Here is a 26,394-nt window from a genome sequence, read left to right on the forward strand (position 1 = left end):
CTGTTAAAACTCAAAACATTTCTTTCCCTTCCTGCTGTCCCAGATGGAGGACTCAGGTTTGGGATCTTTTCTGCTTTTGTTTTTATTTTGTCTGGGACTTGGAGAGTGATGTGGTGATTTCAAGCAAATTCTCCAATTAAGAAGTTGGAGGAAATCTGAATTACCATGTCATCCTCCTGCCTTAAAGACAGTCACTTCCATGTTCTCTAAAACCGAAATTCTGGCTTCTCCTTGGAAACTCCAAGTGACCACCTGTGCGGTCCACCATTATTTGTGTGATATCTCAGAAAATCCTTTGTCATTTCCAGCCAAGATCTGTGCCTTCCACCCCATCGGTTCTGGTTCTCCCTTGAGGGTCAGGCACACTGTCCCGCTTACCAGTTATTCAGTTGAAGCTGCAGTTATGTCCTCCTTCTCTCAGACCTTCTTGTTTCCTTACCAGGCACCCCAGTTCCTTCTCCTTTTCCTCAGATGACTTGTTCTCAAGCTGCATCTGTCCTGGCCGTTGATGCATCCAGGTCATCAAGTCCTCTTGAAGTTGTGTGACATCATTACAGATTGCATTATACAGCATGATGAGATCTTGTCACACGGCACCTAATAACACCTCATCAAGGAGTGTGATTGCCTCCTACTCTGCTGAAAAATTAAGGGGAGGAATGTGTCAGTGAGCCCAAATCAAGGACTGTATGCGTGACCCCTCCAGAGCCCCTATACCCTCATCAGGACGCCTTACACAAAGCTGCTCTGTGAGGTGACTGAGAGCTGCATGTTGCCTCAGGAAGCTTCTGCCGGTGCTTCCTGCTTCGGAGACACCGCTGAGCCTCTCCCCTGTTGTGCTTTTTGGCTGAATCAATGTAGGTCTTCCCTGTATCCCGATACGGGACAATGCCTGTGACTACCGTCCACCTACCAGCAGAATATCCTGCTGTGGGTCCCTGAGCCTCTCTCAGGCGTTGTTTGGCCGCTGCAGAACTCGCCATGCCCTTAATTTGCAGGGAAAGATGCTTTCGTACCAATTTGTCATTTACAATCAATTGGAAAGGTGAGAACTGGGAAAGCCTGTGTTGTATAAATTACCACTAGCCAGGCCTGTAAAGAGTGTCTCAGACCCTCACTTGCCCTTGACTCTGAACTCTTCCTCTTCTTCCCTCCTGTGTCAGTCCCCAGGTTTCTTCCCACAGGCTCTCCCCTTCCATTCCCTCCCCCCTTCCTGGTACCCCTTCAGCACCTACCTCCTCAGGATGCTCCGGCTTGCCTTTGGGCTTCCCCTCTAGTGCTTCTTACTTGTGGCTGCTTTTCACCATCTTAAAGATTCTGTATTCCCTCCTCTGACTAAAAACCACCTTTAGTCCCTTATTGCTACAGTACAGAGTCCACATCTTCGGCCTAGAGTTCATGGTTCTCCAGAGAGAATGACCCCAGGGTCTAGCTTCTATACTTGGCTTTCTCTCTCATCTTCTACTGTATTTTTTCTGGCTCCACGATTTTCCTCTACACTTCGGTTTATCCCTTTTTTTTCCTGTTGGAATGGCTTTCTCAATTTCTTTTTGTTGAAATCCCACCCTTCCTTAAAGGCTTGCTCATTCATTGATTCAACACATTATCCAAAGCCTGTTGTACACCGGACACTGGTCTGGGTGCTGGGTGTACAGAAGTGAAATAGCAAACAAGCACCCAGCTTTTGAGGAACTTACAGTCTAAGGGGAGAGACAGTTATTAAACAAGCACAAACAAAAATATTTCACAAATGAAGATAAGTGTTCTCCAAGAAGAACATAGTGCTGTGAGGGGTGGGAGGTGGGGTAGGCCCCATTTGGATGGAAGGAGTTAGCCCCATAACCCGTGGTGGGCACCAGAGAGCCCAGTTCAGGGAGAGGAGGAGGTCCAGTCCCTGCAGTAAACCTGCCTGTGGGCACCTTGAGATTGCAGAGGCTTCCGCTCTGGCTGTGGACTCCTCAGGCACCAGTTGGCACTATGGGCATTGCTGATCTTGTTTTTTTGTTCATGGCCTGTCTCCCTAATGAGATCAGAGACATTTCAAGGGTAGTAATCACAGTTCATTTTTGCAAGCCCTTAGGTTCCCCTTCCCAGAATGGGCACTTAGAAATCTGAGCCAATGACTAAGGACCTCAGATGTTGGAGGTCCTGGGTCCTTAAAATGTCACATTCACTCCAAAGAGCTCAAGGTTTGGATTGCTAAAGACCTTGCCACGCTTGGGCATAGATCACTTGCTTTTTCTTCTCAAGGGAAGTGTAATAATTAGGTCCTTCTCCATCTCACCCTTAAATTTTGAATTCTCTTTTTCATTCTGTAATAATAAATAATAGCCCTTTTGCACCAGTGAGGGATTCTAGAAAATAATACGTGGTATAATTTGCTTCGCAGATGGGAGCATAGAAATTTATGGGTTTTAGTAGAGGTTTATTGCTAATGTTTTGGGGATTTCTCGATTTGATAGATTAGCCCTCCGCTTAATTTTTTTTTTTAAGTCGAAAACGTTTTACTAAAACATTCTGATTTTGAAAGGGAGGGTTGAATTTGACATTTAAATGCCAATATAAGTTTTTTTTTTTTTTTTTTTTTTTAAAGATTTTATTTATTTATTTGACAGAGATAGAGACAGCCAGCGAGAGAGGGAACACAAGCAGGAAGAGCGGGAGAGGAAGAAGCAGGCTCATAGCGGAGGAGCCTGATGTGGGGCTCGATCCCAGAACGCCAGGATCACGCCCTGAGCCGAAGGCAGACGCTTAACCGCTGTGCCACCCAGGCGCCCCCAAATGCCAATATAAGTTTTAAGCTAACTCCGTTTGCTGTCTGCCCTCTCATACATAAAATAGTTAACATTTATAAAGAATGTTGAGAACAGAAGCCCCCTTGGAAATGTCACAGTGGATGTTACAGCCCTTTCTGCTTTCAAGTAGCATATATTTAAGTCAAGAACAAAAATAGGTTTGGCCTGTTCTTGGCCTTTAATCTTTTAAATTACATTGAGAAGAGAAAAGAACCAAACCAGATACAGGATATTTCAGTTAAAATACCAGCTCCTGCCCAGGTAGCTCCATCTGTCCCCGTAGGTCTCCAGAAGGGCTTGCTGCGGTAGAGTGAATGCATAACTAAACAAATCCTTTGCTGGGTCCATGTGTTTAAAGCCATTTACAGGCTTTATAGGCACTTACTCAATAGAGCAGAAGAGTTAGCATCCCTGACATATATGAATGCTGGTGGAATTGATTTGGTTGAAGAGAAAATTTCCCAAAGCCCATTTTTAAAAAAATTAGAAATATTGCTGCTGCTTATCTAGAAATAAGGTCCTTGATGAGTCTCCCCCGTTGGGGTATTAACCCAGAGATCTGGCCATGCTCCAGTTCAGATAATGCTGTTTCTCTGTGCTAAATTCCTCCTGAAGGTTCAATTAGATTTGGCCTTTATTCATCCTGGGCAACGACTGGAAAACTGCCAGTTTCTAAGGCCGGGGCTTAGCGATGGGTGCATTTGTTTCACTGCTGACAAAGATTTCAATGTAAAATGTCCCAGGCCCTTGAGGGCGGGAGCAGAGTCCGATCTCAACGACGAACAAGTCTATTGGCCCTCACACTGAGATGCGTTAACGTGTCTCTGTGCTCTGGAAGGGGTTCACTTGCCGGGATGGGCCCGAGCAGGCTGGATTTTGCTGCCTCTTCAGACCCCATTCCTGGGAGAGGGGTCTACTAATTAGGTGTTTTATTTGAAGTCATCAGTGGTGTTAACACCTGCCGTTCCTTTGGTCAGTCATTACACAAAGTAACATTTACCGGGTCTTGACACAGCCCGTGGAAAACGCCACCTGCATCTGGGGAGCACTGTGTACCCCTACCAAGTTTGGGGCCACGCTCTTTATGAGTTAGGTTAGACAATGCTTCCTACTTGGATTAATTAAAATATATTTCCAAGCCTTTGTAGGCTGGGCATGACTTGAGTCATTGCATCATTTGCTAAATTTTATGTACTATGGTAATTGTGTCTGTATTTCTTTGGTGTCCAGCTGAAGAAGGAAATGCGGCATCAGAAATCTGAGGGGAGCTTAGTTAGAGGCAATCCAATCTGCAAAGGTGAGGGCTCCACATTCAAAGAAAGGAAGCCTGACCCGAGAGTGTGACTGACACCTGTAAACTCACAGAAGGACTACAGAGGCCAATCACAGCCCTGTTCCTAAATCCTAGCATAACAAGGGAACACACATGCGGAAACTTGAAGGTGGTGTGTTAGAACAAATAAAGGAAACCACTCACTTTCCCCGGGTGGAAGTAAGCCTGTGGGACTCATTATCCGGTGAGTAGGTGGAACACATTGGCTTAGAACTGTCTGGCCATGAGTAACAGGTGAAAAGGCACAGGCTGGCCTCCCTGGAGGCCGTCCAGGCTGGCTGAGAGGGTGCATTCTATCAGCAGGTCGTTACAGGATGCCAGCTATGTGTCAGGCATTGTGCTAAGTGTTGGGTGCAGGGGGCACCGATGAGGGCACAGTTCTTTCTCTTAGAGAGCTTCCTTGAGGGACATTGAGGGCGGCTCCTGAATTCTGTATAAGGAGTGTTTGCGGGCAGCAGTCTTACTGGAAGCAGGGGCTTGTCTTAATGATATGCTTCACTGTTTTTACTGAAGTTTTATGTGTTAGATCAACAAAAATCATTTCTAAATGTGCTTCTATTTATACCTCATGTGAGACTAAGAAAATGTTAGTTTTTTATATATTAAAGAATCTTTTCTTTGGGTTGGCTTGGCAAGGAACATTTGAGATTACAGGTGGGTAAATGTGCCCCAGCCCCTGGTGCCCCTCCTTGAGGCGGCCATTGCTGGACTCCCTTTCCATCTGTTTAATCTTAATGCCACACGGATATATGGGTCTTAGGGTGGTTGTTTTACTGAGTTGCTTTCTACCTCAAGCCTGGCCGCATACCGATCAGAGATTGCCAAGCTGGGTCTGTCAGAGATCAGACAGTGTCATCTCTCTTCCCAGTCTCACAGTTGATTCGTTGGTAATTTTGGACAAATGATGGTCCTCCCTGGTAACAGTTTCTCCTTCCATAACATAAGATAAAACAATGTTTCGGCAGGTTCCCCGTGGAATCTGGAAGGTCAGTGCTTTGCCTAGGACACATCAGGAGATGCGTTCAGAAGCCCAGCCTCTCAGAAATATAGTGGTGTCATCAGTGGCTGCCCTTCACAGGTGGCCGCCCCACCTCTCCCCACTCACATCCTGCTTTGCATTCAGAGCAGGAAAGCTGTTAGCACAAGGCTCATTTCAAACCTCAGTTGAGGAGGTTATCATAGCATCCTTAATTCTAGTGAGCAGCTCCAGTTTTCTCCTCAGCGGTTGGAGTGATTAAATGTCATACTATATCAGGGGAGTACCAATTAAGAACATGGATTTCATGCTGGGTGCTTCCACATTCTTTGGTTGATTTTGGGCACAGTACTGACCTACCTTGGCAGCCCCTTTAATTGGGGCATTCGTTGAATCGAATCGGACTGACCTGCAGAAGGATCTCAGGGCCCGGACTGCTGTCAGGGCTTCACCTGCCCGGCCACAGTCGGCCCTCTGGAGCAGCTAAGATGTTCCCCACATCTCTCGTCACACTGCCCAGACAGCCAGGCAGAATAGTTTTGCTTTGAGCCACAATGCTGTTTTGACTCATTGTAAAATGTCTGAGCTGGACAGTTGCCCAGATAGGAGTTCTCTCCTTAGGTTTCCTACCCGGAGTCTCACATGACCTTTGACAGTGCCCAGACCTCTGTTGCCTGGCAACATCTTTGGGACAGAGTGGGCACTGTCGCTTGTTGAATAAACGAGCAAACCCAGATCTCCTGGGATGTGTTTGAGTAACAGTTCATTTTACCTTTTTTGGTTTAAACCGTCAGCCTACCAAATCTCCTTTTGGTTCGGTGACTGATCTAGAGTGTTAGAAGATTCCCCCTGTTTTTTTGAAACAAGTGATCACCCTTTCTGTTGCAAATGCCCAGTGGAAAGTTTAACCTCCTAGTTCCTCTTTCCCTCATTTATGGCACTTTCAAGCAATGGTCCTCGAGGTGTGATTACAGACCAGCAGCATCAACCACACGTAGGGACGTGACAGAAATGAGAATTTTCGGCTGCTGAATTGACCCTCTGGGGATCAAAAACAGAACAGGCTCTCTGGGTGATTCCCTTGCTGCTGAAGTTTGGCAACCACTGCTTTAAGAGCTGTCTTGGCAGGGTTTCCTCCAGCGTGGGGTTGTACAGCATTAGTAATCAAATAAAATTTAATGCAAGTTTTATCTGACACATTTAATATTTCCATGGTAGTTATTGTGCTAGCGGTAATTAGGCAAATGAAAAGCAGTTCTTATAAATGGCTATTAGGAGTATTACCCAGGCAAATCAAGTTTTTATAGTTTTTTTACTCCTCCGTTAGCTCTCTAGTATCTGACAGTGGCCATGCTGTTGGTAATTCCCTCATTACGCAGATATACATCCTTCAGACACCCACAGAGATAACACTCGTTCATATTCAGCTCTAATTTCCCAATTGTTGCGGTTCTCTGTGACCATCTATCTTAGGTCGAGTTCCCCCCAAAAGCAGGATTTAGATGCAAATCGTTTATTTGGGAGGTGATCTCAGGAAACACTGGTGGGGGAGTAGCGTCGTGAGAAAGAAAGGAAAGCAATAAAGGGTTTATGATCATGGGGTTACCTCTCTAGGTCCTGGGGCTCAGCCCCGCTGGGAAACTCTGACAGATGGCCTCAGTTATCCCAGTTGAGGATAGAGGGGGCTGGGCTATTCACCACCTCTAGTCAGTCTGGGTGAGCACTACACCCTTGGTGGGAAGAGGGGCAGGACGTTCCAGTCTGCTCAGGGTACAGGCCCGAGGGCTCTGGTGGCCAGAGAGAACCCTCAGGGAGTTTCTGGTGCTTGCAGTCGCAAACTGTCTGATGGGCAGGCTCGGAAATGATGAGCGCCAAGTACCTGCTACACCCCCCATCAGCGGTCCCAGGCTTTTTTGGATGCACCCTTCCCCCGCCCCCAGGAGGTCATTGTGGAATGCCACCACTCTCCTTCTCTACACTTATCAGGGCAGACGTGCTTCTGGAGTCCCGGTTCTGGAGGGGATGTGGCAGGCAAGTACTCGGGAGCCTAAAAGCAGCTGGAAAGGGTGGAGTCGGGAGGAAGGGAGAGGGTGCTGTGAGAATCCTCTGGATCTTAGAGTCTGAGCCAGGGAGAGGGCAGGGTGGAGTAAATGAAAAAAATCTGGCGCTGTAAGTGGCTGACATTGGTTCTCTCTGTAGAGGGTTCTGGGTACTGGTAAGATGAATAGAAGGCATAAGAAAAACTTAAATTTCTTGTCAGCAAAGCCTGGCATGCCCTTTCCTCCAGCCCCAAATGGCACTCTCGACCTGCCCACTCTTGGGTTCTAGTCTCAAGGCTGCAAAGAACGATCAGAAGCCAGCCGGGCTGAGAAGAAAGGGGGCTGTGTGCCAGGCCTCCCTTTGGATGGATCTGTTGGCACATTGTGGTTGCTTGCCAGGCTGCAGAGGATAGAGGAACCAGAATCTTGCATTTTTACTAAGGTCGTCCTAACCCAGTTTTGACAGGTTCACAATAAAGGGAGAAAATTAAGGACAACGAGGAGGGTCATGATAGCGCTGCTGGGGTTTGGTTACTAACTGCCTTTATTCTGATTATGTCTATTCTTTTTTGTGCTTCATTGTCCTTTCTTCTATAAAACAAAGGGGATAGTTTTCATGTTAACTTAAAATTCTTGTCCCTTATTCAGATTTTTTGTTTTGAAATAATTATAGATTCACAGGGAGTTGTGGAAATAGTACAGAGAGATCCTTTACTCGGGACCCTTCACCCAGCTTCTGCCAGTGGTAGTATATTCCATAACCCTAATAACAATATCAGAACCAGAAAAGTGACACAGGCATAATCCACACACCTTATTCACATTCCACTGGTTTGACGTGTGTGCACACGCGTGTGCGTGATTCTCTGCGGTTTTATTAGGCGTAGGTTCATGTAACCACCACCATAATCAAGATCAGAGCTGCTCTGTCACAAAGCTCTCCCTCGTACTTCCATCATGTTCATTTCTCAAGTCCTTGTTTGCCATGATGAAAAGTTGGCAACCATATAACGTTCCCGTGATCCCAATTAAGAGGGAAAATGGCCTACAAACTTGCAAAGTTAGGGACCGCTGCCCTGTGTCCCCTTGTTGAAGTGGGACAGCACAGTGCTCTGCGCAGAAGCCATTTTCCTGAGAGAGGCAAGTGCCCGGGGCTGCAGAGAGCTAAGGGTGAGAACGCTCATCTCTATCTGAGGTCCTTTGCCTTCGGGGTCCAGCTTCTGGAGGCTTCAGTATCTTCCACAAAGGTTCCTCCATGTTCTGCCACTTCCCCAACTTGCAAAGGCAGTGGGGTATCTCAGCAGAGAGGCAAGAAGCAAGGTTTAGGCCTTGTATTGCCCATCTCATTGCCTTGGTCAAGTTACTTAACCTCGCTGAGCCATCGTTTCCTTCCTTGGCAGACCAGGAGATGCATCTGTGTCTCCCCGTCCTTTGTTGCCGTTGACATGGTGGCGAGGGCGCAAGGGCTGGGACTGTTGATCCTCGTACCAGCTGTGCTCACTTATTCCCACTTCTGGAAGCAAAGCATTTTTGAAAAGGAGGTTAGGGGTTTTGTACTTCACAGTTTTGACTGGAGCCATCCTGTTTATTTTCAGCTGTGTAGGAGCATATTTGAGATGCTGATGCGTGTGCATGCACGCAGAAACACACAGACTTGCACACATACAGCCTCAGCTCAGAGATACTCGAGGAAAACAACTCTCTTGTTAATCATGGTTACAGCGGACACCACACTTCCTTCTGTCCCGTCGAAACTTAAACTTTATCTACACCAGTTCATTTGTTTTTTAAGCCTTTTTTTTTTTAAACATTTTATTTATTTATTTGATAGAGAGAGACAGCCAGCGAGAGAGGGAACACAAGCAGAGGGAGTGGGAGAGGAAAAAGCAGGCTTCCAGCGGAGGAGCCCTATGCGGGGCTCAACCCCCGAACACCAGGATCATGCCCCGAGCCGAAGGCAGATGCTTAACGACTTAGCCACCCAGGCGCCCCTGTTGTCTAAGCCTTTGATTTGATAGGAGGTAGAATCTTAGAAGACAAGGTTCCTGTACCTCGGTTAACAGTAGTACCAGGGAGCCCCACCTGGGACCCCTGACCTTTTGCCAGGGACTCTTGGGGGTCTCGACAAGCTTCCGCTTCTCCCATTTATTCTCTCTTCTAGACCTGAGGGATTGGCATACCTGTTCAGGCTGCCTGCCCCTGTCTCCTCCCTCTCTCCTCTTAGCCCAGCACTCTGTGAGGAAAGGCCAAAGTTTTCCAGGGTCTCCCCAGTTTTGCTGTAGCTGAAATAGGTACACAGTCCCCTTTTTTCTGCTCATCAAACAAAACAAAAACGGGAAACTCTGAGGCTTGAAGAAATAGCTAACAAAGAGCCAACAATGGAGATGTTATAGAGTTACTGGAAATATTAAACCAATCATTGTGCTGGATCTTACTCAAGCATTAATAAACTAGGTCTTTCCTTGGCTCCTCTGACTAACTTCTTCCTCATGAAGTTGTTGTCTTGAGGCTATGGCTCCCCACCTCCTGGGTGTGCACGCAGAGCCCCTAGAGAACAGTTCTTGACAGTGATAAACGCTTGCAAAAGAGTTGCGACTGGCGTGTTGTGGTTGCTCGGGAATCCTGGTGCAGGCCGAGGCTGGAGATGGTCTTTTGGTGGGTGGCCCAGGGATCTCCCAGTGCAAAGGTTTCGCAGTGTGGAGAGTACAGCATGTCCATCTTTTCTGCCTTTCTTCTCTCTGTATGCTGCTTTTATGGATGGGCTTCCTGAGAATATTCGTGCATTCTGTAATTGCAAGCCTCCCTTGGTAACAGGCCCAAGAGTGCAAGTCCGCAGGGGTTCTCCTGGTGCAGGCGGTCTTCCCTGAGACTATTTTGAAAAGGCTGTGTTCATTCTGGTTGCCCATTGTGGTTGTATATTTTAATGTGAAGCTTAGCCCACAGCAGTTTCACGCTGCTGCCCATATAGGGACTGGCTTCTCTCAGGAGTCCCAGAAGACCTGTGACCCAGCCCTGCCAACCCAGTGAGAAGCAAGGGCTTATGGCTCTCCCTTTACCAATGTCCTTTCTTCAAATGTCGGGTCCTTTCCATGGCCTCCCAGTCCCTCTGTGGTCAAAAGGAGCCTCTGACCTTGAGCCTTGGTCCCAGAATTTATTCGGCTAATTCGAAGATACCAAGTTGTTCCAGGCCAAGAAAGTGAAACGGCAACTTACATTGTTGAGGAATACCATTATGGATGGTAAACTCCAAAGAAAAGCAAGGGGGTGATAGCATTTAATCCAAGAGGCCAGTGGCCTCAGCGGAGCATGGAAGGGAGGCAGTGGCCTAGGAGAGGCATGCTGTTTGGTGGCCGTGTTCTGTTTCCTGTAGCGGGTGGCCGGCTTGTGGATGGGTGATTTCTTACTGGTGTTTGAAATCATAATATTATAAAATAGACCCTTTGAAATTTAAGAAATACTTCATTTTTTCAAGAGGAAAGAACACAGTGGCTTGTGGTTGAGGCCAGCCTAGGGCTGATAATAGAGGTTGTTGACGGAAGGACTCAGCAGTGAGACAGTGAGGATGCAGCTGAAGGCATCTTAGGTGGAAAAATCCCACACATCTGGGAAAACCACCACTTTCCTGCTCTCATTTCCTCTTCGGGAAAAGAAATCTCAGATCCGAGAAAGACGTATGTCCTAAACGCATCCTTCCCTGAGAATCAGTTAGATGTACCCACTTCCTCTTCATGTGTTTTCCACTGGGTATTGACTAAACCCGCCCAGTACTTCGTACCTGCAAGGAGCCCCGGTGGGAAATACAAAAGGAGCTGAAGGGGCGTGGCGTACACATGTTGAAGGACCGGCGATCATCCTTGGACGATATTTATGTGAGCGTGTTTGCTTTAGTGTAGTACAGCTGAGCTGCCTCTGCTCCAAGGATCCTAAAACAAAGACCTTAGACGCAGTCAGTCCAGAAAGGGTGCTGGCAGGGAACCAAGGCTTTGCAAATGCTTGCCGTGTGCCAGCCACTCTACCCACGTTACTGCCTTTAATCCCCACACCGTACCGCGAAGCAGGTGTCGTCATCCATATTTACAGACGAGGTTCAGGTAGGTTATGTATTTGGCAGAGGGACAAACCAAGGATAAAGCCTTGCTCTGAACCCCAAAACTTTTTTATGTTAGACTGCACACAGCATGGGGGATAACAGGTGACTTGGAGCTGGTCCTAGACGGAGTTACAGGGTGAGGATTTGGGGTCTGCAGATGAGGCAGAGGCCTGCCCGGCTTGGGCTTGGGTTCTCAGGAGCAGCAGGAATGTAGGTTGGTGGGTAGGGTGGGGTAAGAGGTAGGCACCACCATTAGGCCTCCAGCCAGGGCCAGGCATCCCAGATACACCGTTGTCCCTGGTCTCAAGCTCTGCCTTCCTACCCAGAAAATAATTATCCTCCACGTACTTATTCTCACAGAGTATTTCCACTATTTTATCTTCCATGAGTATTTTTGGGGGCCATAAGGATGCCATTCCCACAGTTTTTTATACTCCCTGATGGGTGGGACAGGGCACAGATTAGTTCCCAGGTCAGGCTTTTTGTTTAGGGTGACCTTGGATGCCCTTGAGCTTCAGAACCCATCTGGGAGACTTGGAGGACTCTAGTTGCTTTTCCTCCCTGCCCCATGGTCTGCCAGGGTGGGTAAAAGGTACGATGTTGGGGGGAAGGGTCTTAGTTAACCTCGCGACTCTCTGTGCTCCTGGCTTGAGGTCTGGGCTGCCAGCAGTTCCCGTTACCAGGTGCTGTGTGCGAGTGAATGGCAGCTGGAAATCTGACTTGCATAAGATAGCCCCTGAGTTGATAGAATATTAGAGTCCGTGACTTGCTAATGCCTTTGATTTATAACTCACACGCCCCGGCTGGTTGGCCCCAGCCTGTGGCAGTGATGGGTTAAAGCAGAGGGCATTGTGGGGGCGCCTGGGTGGCACAGCGGTTAGGCGTCTGCCTTTGGCTCAGGGCGTGATCCCGGCGTTACGGGATCGAGCCCCACGTCAGGCTCCTCCACTATGAGCCTGCTTCTTCCTCTCCCACTCTCCCTGCTTGTGTTCCCTCTCTCGCTGGCTGTCTCTATCTCTGTCAAATAAATAAATAAAATCTTTAAAAAAATAAAATAAAATAAAATAAAGCAGAGGGCATTGTGTAAACAGGGACTGCGTGAGGAAGAAGGAAGGGCTGAGAGTATGCTGGGATTCACCCAGGTTTGTTTACCAGCCCTCAGCGGAGAGGCTTTTCAGGAAAAAGGAGCCAGAGAGGGGTTCTGTGTCTCTGATAGTTAAGACTTACTTGATAACGAAAGCAGTTTGTGAATGACGGTGCGGCCGGGCTCACAGTATCGCTGACGGGCTAGTGTTTATCGGGCGCTGCTGCCATGCCCCACAGGGCCTTTCTACATGGACACTTGGGATGGGGGCTATTTGGTTAATTACAAACCTCTGTTAAAGGAGGAAGTCATTTTTAAAAAATACACACATTTTAATTTCACCCCAAACAGATAGGTGTGCATCCCGGTGTTTTAATGTGGAGTTAGGGCCTTGTCTTCCCCTGTGGACCTGCTAATCCGAGCTCTCTGTCCACTATTTATGTCGTGAATCACGCCCATAAAACGTCATTGGTTAAAACTTCCAGTTTGAGTTTCTGAAAAGTAAAGGAAGAACGTAGCCGCTTGTGAAACAGTCTGAGTAGAGAATCCTTTTAGAATGTTGTATGGTTTATTTCTCCAACAACACTAATCCAAGAGCACATTTTTAAAAATGATTCTGTTATTGAGTCTCCTCAAAGCATCTCCTGGTTGTCACGGAAACTGCTCTTTTTGTGCTGTTCCATCATTTCTGTCATGTTTAATCAGATTTTCTGTTTTCATCAACAAATATATGACCATCTTAAACAGTTTTGGAAATGATGCCAACTGATTCTTGGTAAGCGGAACATCCCGTGGGTAGAAGCAGAAGACCCGTGGGTGTGCTCGAGGGTATCCTGCCAGCCAGGAATGTGGGCAGAGTTCACTGAGGGAATAGATGGTGTGCAGTTCGGTCAGCTAGAGGTCATTACCGGATTTGCGAGCTAGGTGTTGTGATCCCTGTTGCAGATGGCCCTGCTGATTCCACAGTCTGCCTCTCTCACTGCCCGCCGACCCTGCCCTGCAGGAGCCAGCTGTCTCAGAGGCATGGGGCATGACGGCAGCACCACGGCCTCCAGGCCTCCCCTCTGCCTGGGGAAGGAGCAGGGCTGAGTTGAGACCCTGCTTCCTCTCCTCTCTCTCCTCTCTCTGGTGTTGTCTTGGGTCCTCCGTGTTCTTGCCAAGGAGCTGCCTTATAGAAAGGCGGCACCTCCCTCCCATGAAACGTTTTGTCCTGAATGGAGAAGCAGCCTCCAGCTGAGTGTCCAGGAAGTGAGCTATTGTTCACACAGCACGTTCTAAACATTTTCTGCCAGAAGGAAGCCCTTTCCCTCTGGTTTGTCTTCCCCCCCCCCCAAAAAAAACAAAAAACAAAGGAACCTGGGTTTTGATTAACTTGTTTTTAAGGTAGAATTCTGTTTATTTTGGAACCAGATGAATGTGAATCATGAGTGAAAATCCTTTCTAATCTCTATAAATTGAAAGGAACAACGGAGTAGGACTATGTGGGCTATTGGCCTGGCATCGGTGCTCTTATGAGGACCGCTGACGTTTCTCAGGGTAAGCAAGACTTACATCTGGTCAAGTGGGTTCCAGAGTGAAAACTAAATCACTCTTAGGTTCAAACACTATTTTTCCAAGGACTTTTATTTTATTTTATTTTATTTTTTAAAGATTTTATTTATTTATTTGAGAGTGAGAGAGCACAAGCAGGGGGAGCAGCAGGCAGAGGAAGAGGGAGAAGCAGACTCCCTGTGGAGCAGGAAGGCCAATGTGGGGCTCCATCCCAGGACCCTGGGATCATGACCTGAGCTGAAGGCAGACGCTCAACCAACTGAGCCACCCAGGCGCCCCAAGGACTTCATTTTAAAATGCTCCTTAGTACTTTCTGCTATGGCCCCGGGATATCAAAGGGACACCAGAACTTCCCAGTAACAGGGACAGACAGACATTGCCTTTGGAGAAGGAACAGATATCATTCTCTTTCCTTACAGTAGCAAGAAACTTGTCTTCACCTATAGGGTGATGTCTTTCAGGGAATGGATGGGTCACACGAACACCCCACATCTTTTATACAGTGCAGAGCTTGCTCAGACGTCGTAATCAGCAAACTCCTTCCTCATCACAGCCCCCTCTGGGAACCAGACTCTGCACTAGGACTTCTTGTACATCGTCCCACAACTTTGCAGCAGCCCTGTGTTATGTCTCCATGTTGCCTTTGAAGAAACTGAGGCCTGAATAGGGGTCGAGTCATTTGCCCATGGCAGTGATCCCATGAGTGAGGAATTTTTCCACACTTAATGGAAGAGGAATTTGAAAGAGAAGTTAAATTGCTTGTCTAAGATCCCACAACTAATTTTAAGTAGATTTTAAAATCAGGGTTTTTTTATTCCAAAGTCCCGGTTCTTTCCTCCACTGTGCAGACCGTGTTCGGGTTGCCAACCCTGTATATTTGAAACTGTGCTCTGAACTTTATAATAGAGTAGAAGCTAAACCCTAAATAAGCTGGACAGCATGAGTTACAAAGATAATGAGTTGGGCACTGGTCATGTATTTCTAGGACTCTGACCATGGATGTTATTTAACTTCTCTAACATTTGGTTTCCTCCTCTGTCAAGTGGGCAGAATCAGAGCTCTCCCCCAGGCTAGATGTGAGTATGAACTGAACCACTGGGAGGGCACTTAGTACAGAGTGCCCCACTGACAGAACCCAGCCCTCGAACCTAATAACCCCGGAAGGCTCAAGTACTAACGTTGTTGATCAAAAGTACTTTCCGGGGTGCCTGGGTGGCACAGCGGTTAAGCGTCTGCCTTCGGCTCAGGGCGTGATCCCGGTGTTACGAGATCGAGCCCCACATCAGGCTCCTCCGCTATGAGCCTGCTTCTTCCTCTCCCACTCCCCCTGCTTGTGTTCCCTCTCTCGCTGGCTGTCTCTATCTCTGTTGAACAAATAAATAAAATCTTAAAAAAAAAAAAAAATACTTTCCAAGGAGAAGGGTACCTTGCTGTGAGCACCTGAATCCGATTTTCAGGAACAGTGACCTCCCGGAGTAGGAAAGGGATAATTTAATAAGCTCTCAACACAGTCCACCCACCTTCCCTTGTTCCCTCGCTGTTCTGAGGGTGGATTTGATCTCATTTTATTGATTTCAGGCTATAGAGGATTCAAGCGCGTTCTCTTAGCTGAGTATTCTAATGTGCTGCTTACCACGCTAAAGTACGTCACCAGTGGAGGGATCAGTGTCTTTTGAGTCGGATTAATACGGACCAGTTTCCCAGGGTTTGCTCATCCCTGGGAACACTGATAATTGAGTTTTCAGACTGTCAAGAATGGGGTTAGCCTGGGTTCCAGAATAGAGAAAGCCACACCACAACAGAGAAGCTCGGCTGAGAGCCCTTCACCCTGAAAGCTTGGTGACACGGAATAATGGTGAAGTCAGCTTTCCCACATTCCTTTCTGTTTGTTTCCTTTGCCTGCTGGGCATGTCTCTGCTTATTAGCATGTTGAGCAGAGTTCATTACAAATGTTGAAACTCAAATCAGTGTTGATCTTATAATTTATTATTCTCTGAAGATTTGATCCTGAAAAAAATATTTTTCCCAGTATTTTATCCTGAAAATTTTCGAACATGCAGGACACTTGAAAGAGACTTGAATAGTGGATCCCTGTCCACCACCCAGAGCCTAGATTCTGCAGTTGCATTTTACTCTGCTCACTTTATCTCATATCTATCCATCCCTCGGTCCACTTAGAAATCGGTTATTTTTTTATGCATTTTGAAGTAACTTGCGGACATCATACGTTTCATCCCTAAACAGCTTAACCGTGTATACCGTTAACTAGAGTTTGATTGATATCTTTTCATAGGGTTTTGAGAGGGAGAGGTGGTAAAATGTATACAAAGTGAAATGCATAAGACTTAACTCTACCATACCCTGAGTTTGTGTGACCCAAATTCCTACCAAGATGCAGAATATTGCCATAAACCCAGAAAGTTCCTTCATGCCCCTTCCCAGTCACACCTTACCACTCCGTTACCCCCAACAACTACTCCTCTGAAATTTTTCCTCCTCCCTAGACTAGTTTTACCTGTTCTAGAACTTCATAAGTGGAATCAACACAGTGTGTGTGCTTTTGTGTAAGCCTTGTTAAAATGAAAACCACAGGCCCAAAATGGCACCTCTTAGGCCAAGTCACCAGACTGGGGCTTAATTAACCTAACCTAACTGCACTTTCAAACTCCCCTAGAAATGTACCCTTTAACAGGTCAGTCTGGAATTTTTCTGGTCAGCACCAGTAAGGCAATCTGTCATGTTCCTCAAAGAAAGATGAGGTAAACTACCGACTAAGACCCTTTTGTCCCCAAAGGAAGGTGACCTTACCTGAAATAATCCTTTTTTCTGTTTTTGACTTCCTTGTCCTGCCTTTAAAATCCTTTCCCTTTCTGTAGCTCCTTAGAGCTCTCCTCTACTTGCTAGCTGGGATGCTGCCCGATTCATGAATCATTTAGCAAAGCCAATTAGATCTTTAAATTTACTCAGTTGAATGTTGTTTTTTAACAGGCTCTTCTGAAGGATTTTAACTAGTGCTTTATAATGAATTTTGAGAACTCTGTCAACTTCGTTTATCCAATTTCTTTCTATTTTGTAACTTCAGAGACAGGAGTGATAGGCTGCAGAAAAATCTCAGGGCAGCTGATGGATACTGATTGGGTATTTCTATTAAATATATATGACCTTTTTTTTTTTTTTTTACACTTAAGTATATGTAATTTGGTGCTCCGAGTTTTTCATCTGACTCCCCTGATATTATGAGGCAGATGTTTCCCTGCAGAATGTGGGGAGCCGATGGATGTGGGACCCCTTCCCCGGCCACACTGCTGAGGAAATCCATTCTGAATGAAAATTTAGGGTGTTTTCTTGGGGCTGGTTTAATGGATAACCAGGCTGACAGCACAGCCAGTGCGCCATTGTGGAGGAACGGGAGCAAGGGAAGGTACTTGGTGGTGGTGGTGGTGGTTGTGATGGTGAGAGAAAAACCAAGGAAGGTCCACGAAGCCGGTTGCAAGAGAACCGTAGCCTCTCTGAGGTGTGTGCTTCCTCCTCATTCCTCCCTGTTCCCCGCAAACAAGCCTCCTCCTGGATACAAAGTAGCTTGCGTACATTGGAGTAGAACCCAGATACATAATCCTCATTAATCTTTCAGATTCTTGTCCCACTTATTAAAGCCAGTATTTGGCACATAACCCAGAGTTATGTGGAAAGCAATAATAAAGTTAATTGGAATCTAGGTCTCCCAACTTTTTTCTTCTTTCAGCAGTTTCTTGGGGCTTGGAGTTAAAGATTACCTGGGTAGCAGGCTGCTCTAGGGTAAGAAGGGCATTGGCAAGGGTTGTTGGCCCATTAAAATCTTCCTCCCCGTCAAGATGCCGCATCTGGAGCACGTGCCTCTCCGGGGCAGCTGGGAGACGTGGGATGGGAGCCGCTTCAGGGGGGCAAGCCCCAGTCAGGAAGCCAAGAGGTGTGTGAAAGGTAAAAATGAGGAAGGAGGAGGGGGTTTTGGGGACAGGTGTGGTGGGGAAGCAGGAGTGTCTCTGGCTTTCCCCTCTCCGCCAGCCTAGCCTGGGGCAAGTGCACACCGGCTCTCACGTGAGACTGTCAGCCACACAAGTACAAAACACTTCTGAAACAACCACTCTGTGGCTCTCCCAGCCTGGGAGAGAGCAGGGGATTCATCCCCTGCTGGGGGGGGGGGGTGTCCAGCCATAAACACAGCAGCAGTCTGTGTGCCCCCTCGCCCCCCCGTGATGAGACAAATGAAGCCCCCCCACCAACAGTGTGCTCTAGGGAAAAGAAGGTACTCATTGTTAAGGGAACTGCCACCACAGCCTCGGCCTCCTCTCAGCCTGGGAAGGCCAGCCTCTGAGCCTGTTGGTAGACATTTATTCATTCCCTGCCCTCTTCTCTCCTCCCCCACCCTCTCCTGCCTCCCTCTCCTAAAAGCAGTTGACAAGGTTAGAAAATCAGGACAAATAATTTACTTCAATCCATCTCTGTCTTTCCCAAGGCCTTGTGCAATTTACCAGGGAGCGGGGGAGAGGGAAAAGAATAACCCCAGGCCCTGGTCAGTGACCCTTTTTCAAATGTGGAATCAAAGCCCTTTAGGCCGTGAGTCAGTCTGCTGCGAAGAGGCAGTAAGAGGTGGTGATGAATTCTTATGTGGCTTCTGGGCCCGGGAGTGCAGCTGTCAGCAATCTTTAGGGCTCCTTGCCCAGCTGGAGGAGCCAGCCGACTTGCACGTCAGCAGTCACCTGATGGCACGGGCACAGCAGCCAGAGAGACTGAGGTGCTTAGGGCTCAGGGAATGGGGTGGAATGGGGAGCGCTGTCCAGGCAAGGCCATCTGGCCAGAGGAGGGGGTCTGCCAGTTGGTACCCCAGCACAGGAAGCTCGAGCTCCCCGGGGAGCAGGCTCGGCCACGCATGGCACTTCGCGGGAATGGGAACTGTGCCATCGGGGAGGAATCTGGGAGTCTGCCCACGGGGTAGAGCTCCAGTTCCCTCACCTGAAAAATGAGATAGTATGTTTGCTTGGCAGTGAGTTGAGGCTCTGCAGGACTGTTGAGGGAAAGGGCCAGCTGGTAGTCGTAGGGTAGTGAGATGGCTGTGCCAGCAACCCAGGGAGGTTGGAGAAAGACGAACATGAGGGCAGGGGAGTTGGAGAATCCAGACTGGGGTCCAGAAGTGTTGGCTCCCTTTCCTCTCGTACTGTGATAGTGAGGTGACTAGCCTGATGTTGGCATTTAACACAGTGTAGCTGTTCTTGTCACCGGCCACGTCCACTGGTCCAGCACTCTGTGCACGGCACCGTGTGGGATCTCAAAGACACAGTATGAATCAGGGTCCTTAGCCATAGTGGTTCTATAGTGTCTCTGGGACACATCATAAAACAGTGAATCAGGGAAGTCACAGCGCAAACCAGAGTGTGTTTCTGGGCCAATAAGGTATGAAGCATTGGGGCAGGAAGGAGAAGCAGAAGGTAGTCTCCAGCCTTGGTGGTACAGGCCTAGGGGTGCTGGTATGTATTTTCCAACTAGTGGGAGAGTCCTAGGGAGCTGAGAGCTCCCCAGACAGCAGAAGGAGGATTGCAAGAGAATGCCTGACTTCAGGAGCCAAATTTAGTGGCTGGTGAATTGCAGAAACCTCTCCCTTCATGTTCCCATTTGCCCCAAAAGAAGGTAGGAGGAAAGTGGTCCCTTTGCCTTCCTCCTCCCCATTAGGCACCACCTTACGGGCATGTTGACCAGAATGATTACTGCTCTTCCGATATTTTGGCTACAAATGGGAGCCCCTGAACATAGCCATTACTTCTAACTTGTACCCCCTTTTGGAAGGGAGGTTTGACATAGGCCTTGGTGCCCAGTTGCACCGAGGCTCGTGGTTCTCCTGTGGACTCCCTGTGCCTAGAGAAGTATTTCTGCCCCCAACAGCTGTCTTCTCCCTCCCCTCACTTCCGATAGCTAGTGAAAAGTCTAGTGTAAACTGACTTGTTCCTGGAAGCCAGGGTTTAGTGATAGGGAATGGAGGCCTCTTTATCTGTATACAGAATATCACCTTCCACTGCCAGCCTGTGAGCACCCAGGATCCTGTGTTCTGAATAAGCACCTGTCCACAGACCTGAGCAGCAGTGTCTGGAGTGTTTGTGCTTATTCTTGTTTTCAGCCACATGGTGAATATGTTTTCTACATCCGTGGTGGGAGTGGAAGGGGAGAGTCTAAGTAGAATAACTCTGAATGCATTCTGAAAACAGTATATTCCCAAGCATTTTAAAAAATACATGCATCCATTATGGTGATAAATTTCAGGCCTTACTTTACCAAACACAAACAGAAGTTCCCTTTAGAGCTTTATGTGAAGTACAGGATTAAGGTATGGGCATTGTCCGTCTCTCCCCCCAATATGTCACTGATCCTACACAACAGAAAGGAGAACGTTGAACTGTGCCCTTCCGTTGACATGCCATCTGCCTCTTTCTCCCCTGAGAAAGGAGAATATTTCTGGGAAAACAGCCTAATCAGATTAGTTTTTTATCTCGAGCCTAAATGGTGAAACTACACAAAGTATATAGATCAGAATGGTATCTGTTTTCTCCGACAGCTCCTCTGTCTAGACTGAAATGACCATATTCTGTCTCTGCTGGTTCTGGGCCATGGAGGGTGTGACAGAGACAGAAGATGAGGTCCAGCTCCTCCCTGTCTCCCCAGCCCAAGCTGAGGGGCTGGGTGGGATCACCCCCCCAGTGTGCGATCAGTGCTTACGGTGTCAGGTCGGGCACCTGCCAGTCTCTGCCCGCATAGGACCTCCTCACTGCCACGTTCCTCCTAGCCCTGTGTCTCCACCAAGGCAGAAGGGGTGCTGGGTTGTAAGCTCTCAGTAAACTGCTGGGTACTCCTAGTTCCTCTATAAACTAGAATCTTCTCAGCTTGACTTAGCTACTGCAGTTCACAGGACAGCAAAGCATAGTGTATGGTTTCCATGAGACAGTTGTGCGAGTTCTTGTGTACCCCGCCAGAGGGTGAGCTGTGGAAACGTGGGCTGCTCCTGACCCTTTGTAGTTGGTGTGGGGTGACTCCTGGGGCAGGCAGGAAGGAAGGAACAGAGCAAAGGAGCAGCGGGGTGTTCTGCTCTGTTCACTGTGATTTCAAAAGGCCCTTTGGCAAAATTTCGTGAATTGGGCCAGGAGATGTTGATTGGTTAGGTCCCCTGGGGCTTTGGGTGTCAGGATGATGAGGACAATGAAACATGTGCTGTAGGTGACTTTACTTTATATGAAAAGCTACCTTGGGGTCATCCTCCATTTCAGCTCCCCCACCCCGCCCCGCCGCATGGCCTTGGGAAAACAGCCTTTCCACTACTGGCCCTAAGTAAATGGAAACCAGCCCCACCCCACTTCCTTTCATTCATTCAGTAGGTTGCCTGTTTAATACGAGCCAGGCCCAGGGGATAAAACGGCAGGTAAAACACACTTTCTTCCAACCCTCATGGTTCTTACAGTGGTGATTCTCCCGCATACACCCTCTTTGGCCTGAAAGACGGAACCATAGCCTGGTGGAACTATTCCAGGGGTAACTCCCCCCCCATTTAGAAAAAAGTTTTCTCACTTTGAGCACCCTACTTTTTTTTTTTTTTTTTTTTAGATTTATTTATTTATCTGAGAGCACGAGCAGGGGGAGGGACAGAGGGAGAGGGAATCTCAAGTGGACTCCCTGCTGACCACGGAGCCCGATCGGGGGGGAGGGCTATCTCAGGACCTTGAGATCATGACCTGAGGCAAAATTAAGAGTCGACCCCAACTAACTGAGCCACCCAGGTGCCCCTGAGCACCCTGTTTTTCTCCTATAAATATAGAAAAGGACAAGGAAGGCACATCTAAGGAGTGCCTGCTCTTTGCCCAGCTTGGAGGCTTCTGTGGTCTGACCGAGTAATCCAGGCTTTGGGACCTGTGCACGGACGCGTCATTCAGCGCCGCGGGGGGGGGGGGGGGGGGGAGCAGCTTGGCCTGGAAGGGAAGAGCTGTCTGCAAATATCCCTAAGCCTTTCCTGAGGAAGAGGAGGTGCTCTAGGGGAATAACCTGACCAGTGGGTTGAAATCGGATAAAAAATGTTCGAATGTGTAAAAAGACAGATGTTATAAATTGGTGCTTTCTGCAAATAGGGCGAAATGATGGGGAGAGTTAGCAAGTGCCCCATCTCTGGAAGACCTTTAGCAAAATCGGACATGGGGTTGAAGTTGGGATAATATGACCTGTGGGGTCCCTGCTGCGATGCAAGATTTTGAGCCTGGAAGAACTGTCAAGAGAGAACTAGGATTTATCTTTCATATACACTTATACATGTGTACAAACATGTCTGTGGAACAGTGTTTGTTATGGAGCTATTAAGAATGTAAAAAAATTATGGGGCGCCTGGGTGGCACAGCGGTTAGGCGTCTGCCTTCGGCTCAGGGCGTGATCCCGGCGTTATGGGATCGAGCCCCACATCAGCCTCCTCCGCTGTGAGCCTGCTTCTTTCTCTGCCACTCCCCCTGCTTGTGTTCCCTCTTTCGCTGGCTGTCTCTATCTCTGTCGAATAAATAAATAAAATCTTTAAAAAAAAAAAAAAAAGAATGTGAAAAAATTGGAAACTACCCCTGTGCCCACCAAGGAACTGGTTAAATAAATAGCCACACACTGGATAACATACCTCATCCATTTAAAAAAGAAAAAAAAAAAAAAAAAGAACATTCTTATGAACTGTGGAAAACTCCAAGATGTATAATTAAATAGAGAAAGCAAGATGCAAAACGGCGTATATAGACTGCCTGTATCAGTATGGGGGTAGAATATCTTTGTATGTTTGCTCACATGGGACTGCACACACATCTAGAAGCATACTTGAGAAACTGGTTATACTGGTTGCCTGCAGAGAGGAGAGGTAGACAGCTGGGAGACAGGGATAGGGAGATTTTCCTCTGAATAATCTTTGTACCTTTTGAACCTTGAATCATGGAGATGTAGGACTTGTCACAAAATACAAGTAAAAATATATATTTTTTTAACGTTAAAAATAACAAGGTGTTACTAGTTGGAGCTCTGAGGAAAATGGAGGGGAAGTGGAAAGCACACGAGCCCTTGACTGGGCATCTGCTGTGAACCAGGTCTTTGGCCGGATGCTTGACGTGCAGACTACTTTGAATCCACACAACAGCTCTTTTTAGGAGGCAAGACCCATTCCCACGTTTGTCGATTTCACACTGAGGCTGGGAAAGGGTGGAAGTGCTTGCCTGTCCTCGTGGGTGCGCACGCTGCAGGCTGCCTGTTGAAGGAGGCAGCTCTGGGCATGGGGCAGGGCGCTGGGGAGCGGGGGTAGGCCAAAGAAAGTGGTGCGCTAGGAAGGGAAGGAGGAAGGCGTTTTCTTCGAGGGGCAGGGCAGACCTGCTGTAGTGTTGCCCACTTCTGTGCCGGCCTCTGCGCCCTAGGGCCAGTAAGCAGAGGCACACTTCTTGCTCCACAGGTCAGCTGTGTTGTGTTTCTCTTGGCCTTTGCTGAGCTCAGAGATGGAGTTCACAGTGTGTGTTAACAGGCAATCAGGTGACTGCTGGAGGCCACAGGCATTTCTGTGGCCGGAGGAAAATAGCCACAGCTCCCCACTGCAAAGGGAAAGATGTGTTCTTCTGCTGGGTGTCAAATGTGCCGTCTTTGTCTGCCAGCTGGAAACTGGCTGGGAAGTTGTTGTTGGGATTTTTTGTTTTTGTTTTTATTTTTGATTGTCAGACCCAGGCTCCTTACTTGCACTTAGAGGAAAAAGCATCCAAGCTCTGGTACAAAAGGTTCTCTTTTTTTTTTTTTTTTTTTTTTTTTTTTTTTGGAAAAAGAGCCATGAATGAGCTCATTATCGCAGCAACCCAAAAGAGGAGGAGGAGAAAAAGAGAAGGTGGCCTCCTCCTTACTGCCCTGCCCTGCCCCTGGCCAGGTTTCCTAGAGTGGGGGGCTTGGATCTGGCTCAGGGTGACCAAAGCCAGATGGCTGGAACAGGTGGTCCATACAGGGGGCAATGCTGGAGACATTGGATGCTTCAAGACCAGCTCGCTCTGCTACGATCCAGAGGAAGGATATGTGTCTATACCTTCGGGGAGCAAAAGATCCTCTGATCAGAGTTACATGCCTGCCTCACTTTGACTTCTAAGAGGCTCCCATGTTCAGGTTCTCTGCTTCTCTCGGCTCTCGAAATTGTTCTCAGACCTCAGAGCTGGCAGTCAGGCAATATCAGTTATCTGTTGAATGCTTAGGATTTGCCAGGCACTGCTCTAGGCACTTGGGGAGTCGTATGGAACCAAGTCAGCAAGTCTCTGCTCTCATGGAAATTAAATTCTGGCGTGAGCAGTGAAATGTGCCGGGTCTGGCCTGCTCTTGCCCCCTATGCCCCGTCTCTGCTGGGCTGGCGGAACTGCTTCAGGGAGTGATACGTAAATGCCTCGGAAGGAAGATTTGCCGGCATTTCTACCAGCTGAGCACAGGTGGTTTCCCACTTCCTTTCCTCGAAGCCGGGGCTGTGGTCACGGAAGGGCCTTTCTTGATCTGAGCGGCAGAGTTCTGATCCGTTGCAGGTTGGTGCTGGACCTTGGAATTATCTGGGAGAGACCTGGAGGGCCTCCCCCACCCTTGCACCCCCACCCCAGGCGCTGATGGTGAGCTGGCAATGTTTAACCTGAGCCTGACAGCCTGTCCTTTTTGTTCGTCTTTCTTCCGTTTCAGATTGAGAAAATCATGAGCTCTATTGGCGAAGGGATTGACTTTTCTCAGGAACAGCAGAAGATCTCAGGTATCGTACCAAGCAGCCATTTTCCCCATGGAACACAGACCTTTGGCTCCTTTCTGGCTCAGGTTTTTTCCTCTGGCCCAGAAGACAGACATTTGGTGGGTGAGGGAGGTCAGCATCAGCCCACACCACGCTCCTGCAGTTCAGAACCTCATGTATCTATATGGCTCACCAAGCTGTTATTTTTAGAGTCGTGACACTTTTTACGGATTGAAGGGGAAATTGCAATTCAGGCCCGTGTATTAGGTAGGAAGGTTTCGTTGTTTTTTTGTTTCTTTTTTTTTTTTAAGTTAATGATTGTTGCTTATGCATAATTATGTCTGTACATGGAGGCTTTCTCTGATTGGCTTAAATTGGAGTGCACCTCAGCATTGGTCTCTCCAGCTTCCCAGACAGCTCTGGGACCAACCTGTCATGAGAAAATGGCTCTAGTTTGCCTACTCCATGCCAGTGGCAGAGCGTTGGGTCAGATCAGCGGGGCCAGACTGTTAGCCTGCATCACCTGGAGGGGGTGGCTTTGCTGCTGCTCCTTGTCTTTTCCCGCATTTTTCCGTTTACCTAGTCACTCATCATTTTTACTCCAGGTCACCACTACTCTGGGCATGCTTTTCTTTTCAAAGCCCTAGGTGAGGTTGGCCTCAGTTTCCTTTGTTTGAAGCAGACACCTAGAGAGACCATATCTGAGCTGTTTTCCTTGATGATAGAATTGTGGTTGTGTTACTTTCCTCAGGTGACATTTCTAAAGGTGCCTCTTCGCTAGAGCAAGTCTCACACCCCTTCCCCCAAGCATCTGCAGACCCCCTGCCACCAGAACTCCCAGGCTGAGAGCAGCTCGGTGAGGCCTGGCCTCTCCCCGTCATTGAGAAATGCCTCTCTAACTAAAGGGATGGGATTCCCTGCTCACTCAGGAGGTTCCATCCAGGATTGGCCTTCTAGCCCAGCTGACACCTCTCGTTCCTCTGGCCCTGTCAGGAAGTCTGATGGGTGGGGACAAGTGTGCACCTCAGGGAGAAAGGAGCTGCTGAGGCCATGGTGCTTGTGGGGAGAGCATGGGCTCTGGGGCCTCAGCCTGGGTTCAGTTTCTCCTTCTGGATACATACAGGTCTTGGGTGAGTCACTTAATCTCTCTGAGCCCACAGTTCCCTGTCTACAATGTTTGAGTAATAGTACCTACCTCATAGGTTTGTTGGGAATGAGTCGTAGATACAAAAACTTGAGCAAAAGAGGTAAATGGTAGCTCTGCTCGTCTTTTGTCCATGAAATAATTCCTTAGTCGTGTTGAAAAGCCTAGAGAAGAGGGGCATCAGCTCCCCTGGCTTGTCTCCCTCCACCACTTTTCTAGCTGGGTTCCTGGAGCCTCCTCCCTCCAGCAGCCTTGTTTCCCTGGCTCCGCCCTGTTTCCCTGGCTCCTAGCAGAGAGGGCCCAGCCCGCTTTGGTCGTCTCTTGTCAGTCTTGGATCATGCTGGGGTCTGCAGAGGTGGCTAACAATTTGTGGCTCTGTTTCCAGGTGCGGGCTCCACACTCAGGCAGACAATCCCACACTCTGTCGTAATGTGCGGGCTTTTTCAGGAATCAAGTGTGTGTTGGGAATAGACGTTCAATACTGAGACAAACACCGTTGCCAGTTTTCAGAGCTGTGCTTTGGAGACAGCCAGGAACGGAATCGATAGTTCAGTTGAAGCTGCTTTCTGCTTCCCTGCACCCCTCTATGTCCAAGGAGCGCCTGTGCTTGAGAGTTTGGGTCA

At 48.1% G+C, this 26,394-nt stretch overlaps 1 protein-coding gene across 6 annotated transcripts in view; it reads left to right on the top strand.

Annotated features, from left to right (window-relative positions):
• Positions 1-26,394, top strand: part of ANKS1A (ankyrin repeat and sterile alpha motif domain containing 1A) — a 175,380-nt gene that overhangs the window by 117,799 nt on the left and 31,187 nt on the right. For all 6 annotated transcript variants that reach the window (XM_057304802.1, XM_057304803.1, XM_044378271.3 and 3 more), the window contains one exon: positions 24,585-24,651. In XM_057304802.1, the coding sequence (XP_057160785.1) occupies positions 24,585-24,651 (67 nt within the window). The remainder of the gene's footprint in view (positions 1-24,584; positions 24,652-26,394) is intronic.

Source organism: Ursus arctos, unplaced genomic scaffold (assembly GCF_023065955.2).
Source record: "Ursus arctos isolate Adak ecotype North America unplaced genomic scaffold, UrsArc2.0 scaffold_31, whole genome shotgun sequence".
Lineage (NCBI taxonomy): Eukaryota > Metazoa > Chordata > Mammalia > Carnivora > Ursidae > Ursus > Ursus arctos.